Genomic DNA, 19,293 nt, shown 5'->3' with positions numbered 1-19,293 from the left:
CTTATCTAGGTACTGTCATAGCGTGTCCTCATACTCTGCTTCTGACTGGCTAGTAGTCCTTACCTAGGTACTGTCAAGGCACACCCTCATACTCTGCTTCTGACTGGCTAGTAGTCCTTACCTAGGTACTGTCATAGCACGCCCTCATACTCTGATTCTGAGTGGCTAGTTGTCCTTACCTAGGTACTGTCAGGGCACACCCTCATACTCTGCTTCTGACTGGCTAGTAGTCCTTACCTAGGTACTGTAAGGGCACACCCTCATACTCTGCTTCTGACTGGCTAGTAGTCTTTACCTAGATACTGTCAGGGCACACCCTCATACTCTGCTTCTGACTGGCTAGTAGTCTTTACCTAGATACTGTCAAGGCACACCCTCATACTCTGCTTCTGACTGGCTAGTAGTCCTTACCTAGGTACTGTCATAGCATGTCCTCATACTCTCTTTCTGACTGGCTAGTAGTCCTTACCTAGGTACTGTCAGGGCACACCCTCATACTCTGATTCTGAGTGGCTAGTTGTCCTTACCTAGGTACTGTCAGGGCACACCCTCATACTCTGCTTCTGACTGGCTAGTAGTCCTTACCTAGGTACTGTAAGGGCACACCCTCATACTCTGCTTCTGACTGGCTAGTAGTCTTTACCTAGATACTGTCAGGGCACGCCCTCATACTCTTCTTCTGACTGGCTAGTAGTCCTTACCTAGGTACTGTCAGGGCACGCCCTCATACTCTGCTTCTGGCTGGCTAGTAGTCCTTACCTAGGTACTGTCATAGCATGCTCTCATACTCTGCTTCTGACTGGCTAGTAGTCCTTACCTAGGTACTGTCAGGGCACGCCCTCATACTCTTCTTCTGACTGGCTAGTAGTCCTTACCTAGGTACTGTAAGGGCACACCCTCATACTCTGCTTCTGACTGGCTAGTAGTCTTTACCTAGATACTGTCAGGGCACACCCTCATACTCTGCTTCTGACTGGCTAGTATTCCTTACCTAGGTACTGTCAGGGCACACCCTCATACTCTGCTTCTGACTGGCTAGTAGTCCTTACCTAGCTACTGTCAGGGCACACCCTCATACTCTGCTTCTGACTGGCTACTGTACTGTAGCATGTGCAACACCCAACAAAGATGGAACAGAAGTGAGATGCCTCACTCTGTAGCTAAAACAGAGAGCTCAACACACAGTACAACAAACATATGGTGTTTTTTTTAATTAAACCATGTAAAACGTTTCTAGTATAACCTCTAAATAAAATTGTGCACCTGAAAATGAAGATAAAATGAGCACTTTAAAGCTTGTAAACATGTTCTAGTAGAAATCTAAAATACAAATGAACCTAAAAATGAGCATGTTAGGGGGTCTTTAAAACAAGATTATGAAAGACAGACCTTTGAAGTCTTCCTTTCTATGTTTTATTCTTCATGCTGTAATTGCAAAACTCATCCATATAGCCACATCCCTGATTCCAGTACAACAACAGAGTCATGCTAGACTGGGTAAACCCCACCCCTCCCCCACTCTGCCAGTGATTTGATTTCTCCCTGCAGCTCGGTCTGGAAACCTGCACGTTCAATTCTCCTGCTTCAGTTCTCAGTTTTGCAGGAACCAATCACGGACTGGCTTATCTACCTGGCGTGCTATTGGCGGGTTTAACACCATGAAGCAACCATGTCATAGAAAAATTATCTTCATTATCTTCAGTGTTGCCATGTTGTAGTTTTGTGATCGCTGTTAAGCTTCCTAAAAAAACAAAAAGAATAAATAACTCAAATGGCATCATCCCTCCTGTCTTTTGTAGGCTTTTGATTTGATATTTACCGTTAGTAAAAGGCAAAAAAAACAATCCCAACGAAAAATGGCACCTGCACACTGAATAGATGCTCCCGAAAAGACAGTTTAACACTTTGTCTAAATAATTCTTTTGAGTAGCTACATCACTATATCCAGACAATTTTGGAATTAATAGGGAATTGGTATCTCTGATTTTACTTGTTGTAAATACTTTGAGTATATGGACCTTGGTGGTTTACACCTGATAAAGATGTTGTAATTGTACTTACAATCTTTTTGGGGAGCATCTATTGAGAGAGCAGTCACCTTTTTCTCTTGAGTCTTGAGATTTGAAACATCTGCAGAAGGTCTTGTGTGTTATTGACAGTAGCTGTACATCGATAGAGAAATAAAAGGCAAAAAGTAAAGCTGTTGGCCTTATTAAGTGACCTTAGAAATAAGAAATTATGGTATACAGTAAATCTGGGTATACAATGAACCTTGTGTAGATTTTGGCGTTTCCTCCTTCCTGCATAAGGATGTTTCTGGCAACACCCAAAAGTGGAATTTTAAGAATTTCAGGCCTCAAAAAGAGACAAATTAAAAAGAAAATGAGAAGAGAGAGAAAGTCTGAACATTGCCAGCTGCCAACCATCTGCCAATGTCTTTAATCTGCCCCAGAAATCAGTCAATTGCTTTTCCTTTCTTCTTTTTTTCTGACATTCTAAGAATTTAGTTAACAGATCAGGATGTGGCTTGCATTAATTTTCTACCATCTGCTGCAATTTTGTGTTGATTTAATTTAATGAAATAACAGTCTATAAAACCTTCCTGTTGCGAAAAAATTCCCATCCAGCTTTCACATAAACTGAATTGAATTATGCAGGTTAACTGATCAAATCCCTAAATCCAAAATAAGGCCGTACACTTACTGTCTGTACTGTATTCAACTCATAGTGTCTGGTGTAGGGAACTTCACTTATGTGATCAGGGTTTGATTGTTTTCTGGTCTAGCGCTGTGTTTTATGTTGACACCACATTGTTGTTTTTAATTTTGAGATTTTCTTTCTAATGAATACTGACGTTCATAAAAAACGGTTTTACCATCCATGGTATTGGAAGATGGGTTTTATTATTGCATGGTTTGTTGGGCATGATGAGAAAACTTCCCCACAAATTGCACCCTGCATGTTGCTCCGGACAACAATTTGACCTCTTGGCCACGATTCCATTTGTTTATCAGAGTGCTTTAAGCAGCTCTGTCAAAGTAGGAGTCTAGTCTCCATCTGTAGACTAGACGGTCTCAAGGCTGTATCCATATCAATGTGTGTCTAGCCTTCTGTATCTAGGAATCACAAAAGAAATGCTAATTGACCCATGTTAGCATTCCACTGTCTATTCCAGCAGCTTGTCTGCAGGAGGAGATGAAGTTTACACAGCGTTAAACTCATGTGCACCTCTATAAACGCAGAACTGGAGACAGTATCATAGTTTTACAGGGAGCTTGACATGACAATTAGAGGCATTTAGTTGCAAGAAGTCATCCTTTGAATATTGTCAATATTTCAACCACAAAGGAATGTGCCAATGTAGTGTCTGGAATCACTAACTGGCAATCAAGTAGTAAGCGCTGACTACAAAATCAACATTATATATTTGCCATGAACATTATATTAAAATATACAATATATTAATACAATAGTCCACATGTATCTGTTAGAAGTACCGGAGAATTGTTTTAAGTTCATACAGTGTGTCTGAGAAGAGGAAAAAAAAAAGAGCTTAGCACCTAACGGGAGACAATGACACTATTGAAAGAAGAAAAAGGCTAACACAATTTTCTTCTTGCAAATGCGGGCTTCTCAATAGAGTTGGGTAGATATGCAATTTCACTGGTCTTGTCCAGTGTGCAAAACTAAACCAGATTGACGTTATGCTACCCGATTGTGTTAGCAACCTTTGTTGATAGCGTCAAAGCACTAAATCCAAGTTTTATTGCAAGCAGTGTTGGGCCAACCCGATCTCACATAATTCTATGAAATGATCACGGCCCCCTAACTCAAAATCTTTGGCAGTTTCACGGAATCGTCGAAAATTCTGTCATAGGCCCATGGAAGAATTCTGTGAAATGAACACGGCCCCTAAGTTAAGGTGGTGGGCTCACATGTCCATGACACGTGGAACAACAACGGGACGGTTGGGTTTAGGTAAAGAAGAACGGGACGGTTGGGTTTAGATAAAGAAGAACGGGCCGGTTGGGTTTAGGTAAAGAAGAACGGGCCGGTTGGGTTTAGGTAAAGAAGAACGGGGCGGTTGGGTTTAGGAAAAGAAGAAAAGGACAGTGGGGTTTAGGTGAAGAAGAACGGGCCAGTTGGGTATAGGAAAAGAAGAACGGGCCAGTTGGGTTTAGGAGAAGAAGAACGAGCCGGTTAGGTTTAGGTAAAGAAGAACGGGACGGTTGGGTTTAGGTAAAGAAGAACATGACGGTTGGGTTTAGGAGAAGAAGAACGGGCCAGTTGGGTTTAGGTAAAGAAGAACGGGACGGTTGGGTTTAGGTAAAGAAGAACGGGACGGTTGGGTTTAGGAGAAGAAGAACGGGCCAGTTGGGTTTAGGTAAAGAAGAACGGGACGGTTGGGTTTAGGAGAAGAAGAACGGGCCAGTTGGGTTTAGGAATGGGTTAGGGTTAGCTAGCACAACTATTTTGTAATAGCAACGTCTGAATCAAATAGCTTTTTAGTTGCAGAGTTCTTCTATTGATCAAGTAGTGCGGTAGCGTCCAAACAAGCTACATTTCCCCGAGCGTTCTGAGGCTCAAGCGCAGCGGCGCTTCATGATGCCGTCGGAAATAAAACTGCTGAGGATCACTGACACAGTGTCAAACACACTTGTATATTGTCTACATGGATGCATAAACAAAAAAACTCAGATGTAGTAAACTACTTTTGGCAAGTTGCTGTAGCTTAGCTTGCCACATTTATTTGTGGTCTAACTTTAGCTGCAATGTTGTAAAGCTTGATGTAGTGTAGAATAACTGGTAGCTTAGCTCACTACACTGTTTCCAGTGTTCCAGTATGCAGAACACATCTAAATAAATGAATACCAGTGTTGGAAGTAACGCGTCACAAAAGCAACTCAATTAAAGTAGTGTATTCCTTTTGCTGTAACGCAGTAATATAAAGCATTACTGTTGAATTTCGGTAATATTATACCCCTTACAATCTTAGTAACGCGAGGTATACATTTAGTGGTTTTATGTTTTTTTAAGAATCCAGCAATACCACAAAACATTTCTTCACAGAAAAAACGGACTGAGTATTATATAGGGCTGCACGATTTTTTTGTTGATTTTAACCAAAACAAATTTTATTTTCACACAGGCTATTATAACTGCGAGAGGGAGTGTGATGGACGCTACTTACAGAGAGACGGCTGACTCATTATGAACGGGTCCAGCATGGGTCGAACGGCAGATACACACGATACTTCACTGCGCTGCATTTTTATGAACTATGATATTCTGGCCATGTGTCACATCTCTGGGCCAGGTCCAGCAGTTCTGTCTCACGCTGTTCGATACAAACTGAAGTTAGTTTCATTCAATAACTTCTTCTGTGTTCTTCGCCGTGGCCGCGATAGCAGAGTTACCCATGGAAACACTGGTACAAATACAGGTTTGCCTCTCATACTTAACAATATACAGCTGTGTTAATAAAAAATTAAAACTGTGGACAAATATCAGGAATGTGATCCGGGCCGCTTTGTGGCCGGGCGAGAAGAGTAAGAGGAGAGAGAGTAGAGGAGAGATTCAACACAGACACAGCTTTACAGACGAAATGGGTCATGTAACGCAAAATTAAACCATATCCATATAAACAGCATTGCAGCGGATGAGAGGACATTAGCGCCGGTGCGTCCTAGAGAAGCTAACAGCTAACAGACGCTACTAGCACCGACTAGCACTGGTCACTGCGGGACAAAATGTTGCGTTTACTGGTAAACCTTAAGACCGACGCATAACCGACTGCTATCTGTTGAGTTTTCCTCCCGTTACTTTGTCCTCTGTGACTGTCTACATCTAGAAACTACTCTGACTGGCTCATGATCAGACGGCTTTACGGAGCGGTAGATGGGCTATGCGAAAAAAACCAGAGCGTTCTATGAAATGAGGCTTTAAAAAAATAACTGCTCGATCACGCAAATTTGATTGTGGGAAGTCAAAATCGTGATTGCGATTAAAATTAAATTAATTGTGCAGCCCTAGTATTATATCCTCTATTCGATGGTTGAGGTGGCTGCAAATAAATTTGCGAGATGGCTATCATTTTACTTTTAACTTATTTTTAGTTTCTCCTACTAGCCTATTGTACGTTTTACTTAAGTACTTTTAAAAACTTTAGTTACTTTGCATATTCATATTAACTATACAAAATATTATGAATAATCTATGATGTATTCTACAGTCCCTGACAAAAGTCTTGTCGCTTATCTATTTTGTAGAAACACCTGCTATTAACCTGACTTTTAATTAATCAATTGGTGTAAGAAATAGCTCATATGAAAAGCTAAAACCCTCCCAAATGATGTTCAATGCACTGAAATAAATTAGTTTCACTAAAAAAAGAATTATTTAAACAAGACAGAAAGGTCAAATTTTGGCAAGATAAAAGTTTTGTTGCCTATACAGAAATTGAACAAATTTACTACAAATACTAAAATATGTCAGCAAATTAAATAGTGGTGCTGTGAGATTCAAATTTAATATCTTGTATGACTTCCATGAGCTTGAAGGACTGCATCCATGCTGTTTGGCAAGGATTCAGACCATGTATTGATGAAGTCATCAGGAATAGCTAGGAAAGCAGTCTTGCTGCCTCCCAGAGTTCATCAATATTCTTTGGTTTGGTCTTCCATGCTTCCTCTTTCATCCTACCCCACATATGCTCAATGATGTTCATGTCTGGTGACTGGGCCGGCCAATCCTGGAGCATCTTGATCTTCTTCGGCTTGAGGAACTTTGAAGTGGAGATGGAAGTATGCGATGGAGCACCATCCTGCTGCAGAATTTTCATTCATCTGAAAAATCCACTTTCTTCCACTTCTCCAGCGTCCATCCTTTTAGCAGGCTGTGGACCTTGGCAAATGCCACACGTTTTTTCAATTGTCTTTTGTTTAGTGCTGGCTTCTGGACACTGATTCGACCGTGGAGGCCATTTCGAGACAGAATCCAACAAACCGTTCTGGTTGACACAGGGACTTCAGGGGACCAGGTCTCGTGGAGCTCTGCTGCAGTGGAAAATGGGCTGGCCTTGGATTTTTGAGCCAACAAACGGTCCTCTCGAGCAGTTGTCTTGCGGGGTCTGCCTGACCTGGGCTTGTCAAAAACATCTCCAGTGTCTTCAAATGTTTTTTTATCCTCTGTACTTGACGCTGAGACACATTGAAGGTGTCTGCCACATCAGCGGTGGATCTGGTCTTCAGCCTCTTGATAATCAAAACTTTAGTCTCAGGGTGAATCTTAGGCATGTTTGCAGAGGTCTAGTTGCAGTTGATGTGAAGGTCTAGTGTACTGGGGTTGTTTTTATACACACCTGAGACCTAATTGGTCCATTATTAGTCACAGGTGAAGCTCATATGACAAGGCAACAACACTTATGTCTTTGCAAAAATTGACTCAATGGGCTTTACCAAGCTGTGAATATTAGAATACTTTTTGATAGTTTCTTTTTGCACTGAAACATTATTACAAAAGATGTTGGGATTAAAATGAGCCATTTCTTGTAAATAAATCTTGATTAGAAATATATTTCATCGGCACTTCAGGTCAATTTGTACACAAGCGACAAGACTTTTGTCAGGGACTGTAGTAGATAAAGAGCAGACTTTGTTGATCTGGTGGTTAAAATCACAAACTAGTTGTCAAGTTAATCTTCCGCTGTTATTTTGGTAAAAGTCATTTAAAAGCAAAAGTAGTATAACTCATTACAATTCAGAGACAGTAATATAACTAATCACTTTCAAATGACAGAAACTAGTGATCTATAATATATTACAACTTGCCCAACACTGATGACTACACAGGGGAGAAAGAAAGAACGGATTCAAGGATCCATACAACTTAAAGCTAAAGGACCAAAGCAGAATGATGCGGTTAAGAACAAGTCACGGCCATTGGATAATAGAGTTGAGAGTTTTCCTTACCTGCTATATGACAAAAAAATAGGTTATCTTTGAAAATTAATCTTTGTCAAGGTTGACCTACCCGGTCAGACAAATGATGAATTAATACAAATCTGCATGGCATCAACAGACTTACAGAAAATAACTCCTGTGTGACGCAGACATGCTCAGAGTTGTGGAGCTGCTCGGGTTCATCAACTTCACTTCTTCAAGGCCGAGCCAAGGTACTGACCCTGATTACGTTTGCATGACGTGGGAGTTAATAGGATCCTGGGACGGTTGCGCTAAACCATGTCAGGGCAAGAAACAGATCATAGCCAGCGCTGATTACTCCTCATGACTCACTCTTCCTGCCTTTTTTATGTGGAGAAAATGTAATTCCACATCAAGGGCAGATCAGGAATGTAGTCCCTAAGGTTCTCTCTTTTGCTCGTGTGAAGCATGTTTTTTTTGTTAGTTTATTTATGTAAGATTAGATCAACTTTGTAACACCCCAAAGAGGAAAAAGAGAATTCACACTCAGAATAAACTAGATTTAAATAACACTAAGCAGGGCCTTAACTGGACCAAAAAAAGTTGTCAGCACCCTAATTTAGCAGTTGCATAACATGCTCATTGCATGGGTCTTGAAGATCTTGTAGGGGTGACACGAATAGTCGACTATTTAATCCAAGGCGCCTGATTCGCCAGCCAATCTCACATTCAAATTGTCTTAGTGTCTTAAAATGTGGTTACGAAAGAAAGGGTCATTCCATTTGTGTTTAATGGGGGTGTCTGAATGGCTGATTGTCTATTGAAGGGCTTGGTTTCTCCCAATAAATCAAAATAAATAATAATTTTTATGAACTCAAAGATGCTTAGTAAATAAATAAATTGCTTAGGTGGTCCCCAGCACCCCCTTGCAGACTGGATGGGTGGTTTCAGGCAGTGGCACCCAGGCTGAGAAATGCACCGCCTCTCTCTTTACGTTGTTCAAATGCTGTTGATTCTTTTAGAAAGCACTTGAAGACATTATTAGTTAGACAAGGGCTTTTATGGCTGGCTGATTTTATATAAAGATGTTTTCCTTGTGTCCTTATGTCTTCTATTTATCAAATTCCAATTTATTGTGAAGCACTTTCACTTTTGATTTTTATCAGTGAAATTTGCTATATAAATAAACTTTACTTACTTACTAGTTTGGCATAAATATCAGTAATAGACCTTACACAATCTATTTCTATTAATGCCCATTAGAAGTAAGGGTACTCATGTGGACAAAAGTCAACCGGGGAGTACTGGCCTATTTTTAGGGACTGACACTAAGGAGTTCTCATATCAGTTTCAACATATATTCAAATTCAGGTTTTAAACTAATCTATGTAAAAAAAAAAAAAAATCCACCTTTTTATTGTGTGCATGTTACAGTGTAAATGAGTCATCACAGCCGAGCAGTAGTAACAATCTCAGGAGAATGTTGGACTCCAATGGTTGACCTCTTGCTCTGCCCATAGAACCATTCCCCCTACGCATCTTATCTCTAATCTAATTATTTGGATTAGCCATCCTACAGATGGATGAAAGTGTGCCTGTCCGCTGCAGACATTTCTTTGTTGCCTCCTTGCATCTCGGTGGCCTTATTTAGCATCCGCCTGTGTTCTTGCTGATAAAAGAGCAGTCTGGATGCCTAATCACTCACTGTAAGATAGAATCGTCTGCTACTCTTTGAGATATTCCTCTCAACAACTATAAAGGGATCGTTACAGTATATGTCCACTGCGACGATTCTGGAAGCATATGTAAAATTATTTCCCTAATAATGTCCAAGGAAAAAAGCTAAGCAGCAGTGACCTTTAACAACGTCACATTACAGATTTGAATGATAGTAATGACATTTAGCGCAAGGCCTCTGAAAATGACACCTCCCATGAATCTCCTCTGCTGTTTTTTGATGTCTTTTTTTTCCCGGGCTGAGTTCGTGAACACTTTGTACGGCTGCTAGATTGGGTTCGTTTAAAAAATAAGGACAAGCGCATTTTAAAATGCCATTGAGGAGACACAACAGTGGAAACATGATAGCTAGATATGGGTGATTAAGTCGTGATCCATGGTTAATGAGCGTACTGCAGCAGCAACTCTCTGGAAAAACCTCCCGTCAAAGACAGACTAAGCCCAATTGATCCGGAGTGACGTGATTCATTTACTGCATAGGTCCCTCCGTCTCTGATCCATACCTCCACTTACCTCATGATCCGACAACTACCGGCTTCTATCTCGGTGCTCCAGCTCATGCACAGGCTGATAAAAGACAACGGTTATCCCTCCAACCGCTATTGATTTAGTATTGTTACCCTCCTCACAAAGGCTGCTTGCAGAGTGCTTGCTGTGAGGGAAGTGTTAATCAAGCCTCGGTCACTCACTGTGATTTTTGGAAGGGAGTCATTTTTTTTTGGGGGTTTTGAGGGTGATTGTTTTAGCAGGCAGGAGAGAAATTGGCCACGTCTCCTACTCCCGCCTTTGCACCGGCTTTGAATTGGTTGTGGGTTCTTTCTAATCACTGCAGCGACAGACAGAAAGTGGCTTGTTACGATAATGTGTAAGGTTGAGAAATAACGTGGCTGTTTTCACACTTACATGGTGGTAAATGAGTAAAGTGAATGTGACAATACTTTTCAGGCCCCTTTCCAGGCCCCATTCCAGGCGTTGAAAGAGCTAATTGCTGGCCTCCCTGAATCAAGCCAGAGAAAAGCACAAAGTAAAAGCTTTGCAAAGTTCAATTCAATTCTATTCAATTCTATTTAGAATGTCAAATCATAACAGGAGTTACCTAAGGACACTTTACAGATAAGTAAGTCTAGACCACACTATCATTTACAAAGACCCAACAATTCTCACAAGAGCAAACATTTGGCGCGACAGTGGAGAGGAAAAGCTATGCCGGAAATTAATAGTTGTAGCAATGCAGGGCGTCGAGCAGGACCACGGCAGCAGATTCCAAAAAACGATCCAGGTTCCACCTGAACAACCAAATCTGCAAAAGTAGCTATTACTTCCCACTACAGCAAAAATAGATTGGTTACCTAAAGCTAGGCCTACTTCGAATAGGTAGTTGAAAGTACCCAGTTGAGTATATTGCAATATGTGCCCACTTTTTCACATTGTCATGTGCACAAAATAAAGAAATAAAAATAAACACCACAGGAATATCAGCTTTGGTTATGTATACGATGTCCATAAGCCAGACACTAGAGTCCAGGTGGGGGTTCTACAACAGCATGCAGTAGACTGCCCCCCCCATTATTAATCCTTGACTATATACCTTGCACAGACTTTATATCCTTAACTTTAGCACATCCCAAACATTTTTGCACATCCTGCTCTAATCCATACAGCTTCTTTTTTTAAAGTTAAATAATAATAATAATAATAATAATAATAATAATAATAATAATAATAACAACAACAATTTTATGTATTAATCCTGCAAGGAAAATTACAATTATTCTTGGTAATTATTTAACAGTTATATTGTAGTTGTGTCTGTGTTTAATGTTTCTTTCATAATCATGTTTGATATGTTTCTGTGTGTACCAGCCACCAAGGCAAGGCCATTTTATTTATAAAGCACATTTCAGCAACAGTGCAAATCAAAGTGCTTTACATAAAACATTAAAGCATAGTTAAACAGTAATAGAAAGTAAAAAACAAATAAAATACAAGAATTAAATTAATTACAAAAAAATCAACGTCAAAAAGAAAAGTCTTCAGTCCAAGATGTCTGGCATTGTCTGCTGTTTTTAATGGCAAACTAAAGGCAAACTATACTAATCATAACTAATACAACTATAACTAATTATAGCTAACACTTTGGATACCTTGTATCAAAATTGTTACTTACTTGGCACTAAATTCTTTTCTGATTCTGATTGAGCAACTTCTGACCACTTGTTGACAAATAGCAATAAGCAATATGTATGACTAATTGACGATACATCTAATTAACTTTACATTTGCAAGTTCAGATTCAAAACTTTATAATCTACAGGACATAAAAATTCTCCAAGAAGGTATGGTAAATTAAATGTAAAAAAATTAATTTCGTGTTATGACCCAAAATGGTTTGTAGAAAAGGTGCTTTAACTACTTAAATCACTATGCAAATATGAATGTTGTTGAGCTACAACAGTTGGTCAAGGCTACACCCCCAGCCTCCACCTCCACCTTCAGATACGGCATTAGGGGACCACTAAGGTCTATATAAAAGAGACTTCAGATACAGTATTAGGGGACCACTAAGGTCTATATAAAAGAGACTTCAGATACAGTATTAGGGGACCACTAAGGTCTATGTAAAAGAGACTTCAGATACAGTATTAGGGGACCACTAAGGTCTATATAAAAGAGACTTCAGATACAGTATTAGAGGACCACTAAGGTCTATATAAAAGGGACTTCAGATACAGTATTAGGGGACCACTAAGGTCTATATAGAAGACTTCAGATACAGTATTAGAGGACCACTAAGGTCTCTATAAAAGAGACTTTAGATACAGTGTTAGGGGACCACTAAGGTCTATATAAAAGCATCAACAGAGCACCATGTCATGGGACCTTTAACTGAGAGTCCAAAACTATAATTTCCTATTCACAATCTACTCTGCTACTCACTCATATAGTATTATAGAATATGATTACTGTTTAAAAAACTGTTAATTATATCTGACAAGCTCCAAAGACACTGGCAAATATCATGAGGTTTTGGCACTGCACAGTGACAGGTAATTAATGGCAAAATTGGCGAGCGGGCCAATGAGGAATCCAGGTTGAGAATGTGCTGCCTGTTTATTGGTGCTTAATGAAAAACAATTTATCTAAATCACCACCAGGGAGGGTTCCTGGTTAAAGCTCTGGAAAGAGGCCTAGCATGTCTGTCAGTGACAAATGTGCTGCTGTTTTTCCAATACAAATTGAATTGACGAGAGAAAACAGCCATTTAGGGCACGAAAAAAGCCACGGCCCACAATTCCACCTCACAATCCTTATAGAGGCATGGGATTTGTAGTTTAAGACCAAGAGATGGACATTTAAAGCTGTACCAGTCCATGTTTGCATGGAATAAAGGAAGTGTAATGTGAATGGGATCACAGTGACACACCTACATGAATATTACCCCACTCTGCAGTTCCCCTTAGCTCTACGGTTTCTTGACTTTCATTAACCTTGTTTTTCACCCTAAAAGGTTTTGGAACTACTACCAACCACCAACCAGCAGATCAGATGGATAGAGTTAGCCTCTAAGGCCTTGTTCAGACTGCCAGCCCAAATCCATTTATTTGGCATATCTAGATTATATCCAGATTGATTTATAGACAGCATTGTTTGCTAATCTCTGACCACTCAAAATTGGATTTTCAAAGTGTCACTCCTGTAGCCGAGGGTAATGAATTGTGCCGATACTTATGCAGATCAATTAAAAACTCAATATCTGTATTCCCAGCTAGCGTGAAGCAAGACTGCCTTTATTTACTTCTGTATTGTCAACGGCAGCGCAGCTTTGCTCTGTCGGGTTTTTCCTTTCACAATAAAAGCCCAACTTAAATTTCTCTCTGAGCATTTTACTAAAAACTCAACTCTACAACATAGCTTAACGTTACTCTACGTCAAATCCAGAGTGACAAAAGTACTGAGCAGACGCTGCTACTAACAGAATGCTATGGAGGACAACATGGGGGAGAACCGCAGTACCTTTTGGGTCTTGGAGGGCAAAATGATGGACCTCCGTGGCCAGTGTGTATTTTATCATTGCTAAGCTTAGAAATGGATGGATATTTTCCTCTGCAGGTAGTGGAGGCTCAAACAGAGTTAAAATCATAGTCTGGTTTAACAGATGTACATTGTTGTGATAAACCCTGACTAAAGCCTACGTTCCTCCCCTCTCGCCACCTCCACTAATGGGACTTAGTGTTCCCCAGGACCATTTGTTATTGGCCTAAAGAAGTACTATATCTTTCTCCCCCTATCCCAGAATAGATAGGCTTTGTAGTCAGACCATACTGCAGACTGTCAATGCGAGACTAATAGGAGAGTGACTATGAGGACAATAAAACTTCTCTATTCTTTTCCAGTTGAATTGATTAAGGCACTTAAAGATTACAAGGTAGTACAAAATATAATCACCCTAGTATAGCATATAGCAGCAAATCAAAGTTTAAATGAACATTTCTACTGATTTATGTGTAATAACGCAAATCATTACTTTAACTATTTAACCTACAAAATTGGAGATATTCAGTTAAATTTACTGATAATGGATTTTCTTCAAAATGAAATAATGTACCCTTTATGTATGTTAATGTATTCAACAGCATAGTCTGATTCAAATGACAACTCTGTTAATATACTGTATATTACACATCTATTTACACACCTCCTCTTTAGTCAAGGAGGAATTGCTGTGACTATTTTATCTGCTTCCACAAAGACTCTAAATGTTATTAGCTGAAGGAAATGGGCATTGTGGAATTCCTGTTACTATTGAATTCAGTAATAACTGTGATAGCTCTGGCAGAAATATCCCAAGCATGAAATTAGAGCTTCTACTACTGTGGTGCTGTTAAATCTGAAATTAGAATGTTTTCTGGGAAGGAGAAATGCTAAGACAGGACATACTAATGGGCTAGCTGATGAAGAAAACACTGTACTGAGGTTGTCGGTTCAATCCCCAGCCCGGCAGAATGAAATCTGGGTGCGGAAAGTGAAAGACCAGTGCTTGTCCCTCCCTCAACACCACCACTGGGGTGCCCTTGAGCAAGGCCTTTAACCCCCTGGTTGTACTGGGCAGCTTCCAGGTATGAATGTGGAACTGTGTGACTGTGATCAGGTCTGAATGTAATTGACTTACCTGGATAAATTAAAGTTAAAATTAAATATATGCAGATTTGTGCTTGGCTTCTTCATACCTTGTTTGTACAGCACTTAGCTGTAACTAGACTTAAAACGCCATCACTTTTCTGTAAGATATTGGGACAATGTCTTTGTATATTTGTTTTCAACCCCGCCTCTGTTCTTTTTGGTCAGATCTGGTCATCTTGCTGTTAAGAACCTTGATCTCATTTTGGAGAGAAATTATGAAAACTCCAGAGTCTTCACCTCAGAGTGTACAGGACGAGCCACAGAGCCATGGCAACACAAGCGCCAGAGTCACACTCATGAAATGAAGATGAATATATAGCAGAGCTCTTTGCCAAGAATAAGCCTGCCGTGTGCCAAAAGAGCCAGCCCTTCTTTTTTTTGATGACAGTGCTCCTGCCTCTAACATCTCTCTTCTACCTTCTCATCTCCCTACCCCCCCCCCGCAATCCTTTCCTCTCACATCTTCACAAACATACCTACACTTCCTGGCATGTGTGCACACTCTCCTCCCTCTCTCTTCTCAGATTATGGTGTTGACAGATCCAGAGTTCGAGAGCAGCGTGCTCATCAGCTCTGACGAGGGAGCAAGTTACCAGAAGTACCGCCTCGCTTTCTACGTCCTGAGTCTGTTATTCCACCCCACTGAAGAGGACTGGGCCCTAGCCTACAGCCATGACCAGAAGGTGACATTGCATGTGATGTCATACATACCTTTCTGTGTGTCTGTCTCTACCTTTGTGTTGCCCCCAGTACATATTCACTAGGGCATGTAGTTTCCAGGAAAACAATCGTACATATCTCTATGAAAAGAAGTGCAATGTGTGTGAAGGGAGGTCAGGGTCATTAAACACAATCTTTTTTCTAATCTTAACTTGTGGTTTTGGTGCCTAAACCTAACTGTTGTCGCTGCATAATCTTTGTCCTGCGGCCTCCCATCTCTCTCCCACCTTTCCTGTCTATCCACAAATAAAGGCAAAAGATCCAAAAATAATCTCTAAAAAAAATAAAAAATAAATAAAAAGGTCTTAAGGTCTTAACCTTTGATTTGAGAAATTGGTGGATTTCAAAACTGGGAAAAATGGCTCCAACAGGAGCAAAAAAAGTGAATGTTTATACAGTTTATAATTTAAAACTTTATTCTTCATATAATCAGAATCAGAAATAATTATTTATCCCCAAAGGGAAACTCTGTGTCACAGTAGCACCATTAGTAAGAAGAGAGACGTAGCACTGCAACAGGTAGCTTGCACGTTAGCGCATGCGCACTCCTCACTTCAGATGCATCAGAAACAGAATCAGAATTAACATTATAGCAAGATAGAGTACAAGACATAACAACATAACAACATAATTCACAAGACTACACACTGTACAAGTGGATACATGAAGGAATTTTTTGTGGGGACTCGGGAGGATGGGAAAAACAAACAAAAAGAGACCGAGGCAGTCAGACGGAAGCGGGGGGGATAGAAGAGGGCATGTATGGTGTGGAGTGAGAGTTTGTGTGTGTGTAATATGAAGCATCAGACTCCAAAATGTTAGAGAGTTCAGTTAATTCGGCCTTGATATAAGCCAATGCACAGGAGTAGATAGAAGTTCAGCTGCAGGCTGTTTGCCCGCTCGGCTGAATGATGGGGGGGGGGGCTTAGATCACAATTTCAATCTAATTTAGGTTGATTCGGCAAAATTTGACCAAATCAATGTCCGTCAATCAATTCCACTCGTCCTCAGCGTCATACGTGCATCCAATTTATGAAGTGCTCTCTGCGAGATGTTACTAGACAGTTCACTGGACTGGTCAGCCCTCAGATGTAAAACCTTCATCCTCTCAATCACTCCATGTAGGCACTCTTTAAGTTCCCCAGACAGCTTGTGGGTAAATTTGCTGGCGGCTGTCTAACCAATTTTCCGATAGGTCAGGGAGACCCCAAGTCCGACGATCAGGTGGCCCACCAACAGAATTCCAATTATCCAAATAACATCTTCCACAGTGAGAGCGTCCAGGCAGACCGCTTGCCGATTCTCCCAGGAATCACGAGCGTAGCCTGCAGGGAGTGTCCCACTGGGGCAGATCAGCCCACCTGATGAAGCATGCTTGAGTGAAAAAATCTTGTCAATAGCGCTAAGTGACCATTTAATCAATTCCATGTCGAATGTTCCAGGAAAACAGCAGGCAGGGAACAATGAGAAAGGAGAAAAAGTTCCACACGACAAGGTAGACAACTAGAATAGGAGCCAAGCTAAGATAAGAGGGGAGAAATGTGCACCTATTCTCTTGCCTGGAGAATAGGTGCACATTTGTGTATGTTCAAGTTCACTAAAATACTCTGTTTGCAGAAAGATTATCATGTAATTGGAACGATTCAAGTGTCTATATTTTACTCACAATTATTGACACATTACATTGTTATTCAAAATAACCTTTTTATAATTTATCTTGGTTCATTCATTGGGAAACAGTTGTAGGACGTGTATAACATATCAGAATGCCTTCAGTGAGTGAAATGAATATTTCTGTTAAAAAGAGAAGCTCAAAGCCACAGAGTGGTGATGTTGTTGGACTGATGGAAATACACACAATGCAACATGCAAGCCATTACTGTAAAGGTACTACTAATGCGTTTATTGGTTCCTGCTTTATTTGTGACTGGCCCTTTTTTTCTTTAACAGAGCAGAGACTGTTATTATTATAGGCCCAGCTGTCACTGTATTTGAGATAGAGCTTTTATTTCAGAAGTAATGGTTTATACGACGTTATCTAAAAAGCCATCAGTGCCTTAGAGTGATTCTCAGGCTCCCATTTTCCTTACAAGGTGTCACCTTCACTGAGCTTTGTCACACCATGTTCACACAATGCTCTGAGATTGTAGCGAGCAATGGTCTGCCATTAAGGTCAATGACTCTGACCTGACAGCCAAAGCCATCACCCTGCAGGGGGGGGGGGGCATGGTGCAGGAGGCTGACGACTGGTGAACAGCGGTGGCTGTATCAAACCTGTCAATGACAAAGCTTTGAAAAGCTTGTCACCGCATGAGCAAATGTCAGGATTTTTCTTGGTAGCAAGTAAGATATATTTCTGCAACAGGGGATGTACAAACAGATTTGCCTAAAAATGCAAAAATAAATGGACCTGTAGATTGCGATTACCATATTTAGCTTATCTTATTTATTTTATATAAGTCAATTTTTTTCGTCCTTTATTTGTGACAGGGCAGTTTATGGATGAAATTGGAGAGAGAAGGGGAATGACATGCAGCAAAGGGCCACAGGTCAGAATCGAACCCGCGATCACTGTGTCGAGGACTGAGTCTCTGTATACGGGCACGCGCTCTAATAGGTGAGCTACTCAGGAGACCTACTTTATAGTTTTGATTAATTATATTTTGTAGATGTTGAGACTATTGCAGTGTTTGTGCCTTCTTGACGACAGGACACGTGGGTTGAGGAAAGGGGCAGGTAGATACAGTGGGTTTAGAAAGTTGTATTAATGTGCATAAAGAAGCCAAGAAAAGATGGAAAAATCTCCGAAAGGCTTCAAATGACCGATATACATTTGTATAATATGTCACAAAAAGTTAGCTTTTATTTCCATCATTTACACTTTCAAAATAACAGAAAACCAAAAAATGGTGTCTGCAAAAGTTTGGGCACCCTGCAGAGTTATCCATTTGTAGAAGCCATCTTCTCTTTAACTTCAGCTTTTCACAGATGGCATCAAGTTAGCGTCCAAAATCTGCGAAAATTTTATTGAATCCATTTTTCCTTCTACTCGTGAAATGTTCCCTGTGCACTAGCTGCAAAACAACCCCAGAGCATGATTGACCTCCCCCCCCATGCTTAACAGTTGGACAGAGGTTCTTTTCATTAAATTCTGTGCCCTTTCTTCTCCAAACGTACTTTTGCTTATCCCGGCCAAAAAGGCTATTTTAACCTCATCAGTGGACAGAACTTGTTCCCACAATGCATCAGGCTTGTCTATATGTTCATTTGCAAACTTCAAACACTGATTTTTGTGGTGAGGATGTAGAAGAGGTTTTCTTCTGATGACTCTTCCATGAAGACCATATCTGTATTAGTATGTCTTTTAGTGGAATGGTGTACCACAACTCCAGTGTCTGCCAGGTCTTTCTGGATGGATCGTGCAGTCAAACGTGGGTTTGGACTTGCTTTTCTCACAATCCTGCCAGCTGTTCTGTTCTGTCTGTTCTGTCTTATATTTTTCTTGGTCTTCCAGATCTTGCTTTAACTTCCACTGTTATTGATGACGGCCATTTCTTAATTATATTACGAACAGAGGATATTGGCATCTGAAAACCCTTTGCTATCTTCTCATAGACCTCTCCTGCTTTGTGAGAGTCATCTATTTTCAGTTTCAGTTTTCTAGACAACTGCTTAGAAGAACCCATGGTGCTGATGTTGGGGCAAGGTCAGATGAGTCTGGGCATTTAAAACC

At 40.4% G+C, this 19,293-nt stretch overlaps 1 protein-coding gene across 1 annotated transcript in view; it reads left to right on the top strand.

Moving 5' to 3' along the window:
* Positions 1–19,293, top strand: part of LOC116694632 (VPS10 domain-containing receptor SorCS3-like) — a 314,801-nt gene that overhangs the window by 166,440 nt on the left and 129,068 nt on the right. Inside the window, 1 exon segment of the mRNA XM_032524420.1 lies at positions 15,365–15,523. Coding sequence (XP_032380311.1) covers positions 15,365–15,523 — 159 coding nt within the window.

Source organism: Etheostoma spectabile, chromosome 2 (assembly GCF_008692095.1).
Source record: "Etheostoma spectabile isolate EspeVRDwgs_2016 chromosome 2, UIUC_Espe_1.0, whole genome shotgun sequence".
Taxonomy (NCBI): Eukaryota; Metazoa; Chordata; class Actinopteri; order Perciformes; family Percidae; genus Etheostoma; species Etheostoma spectabile.
This window is presented reverse-complemented; position numbering and strand designations above follow the sequence as displayed.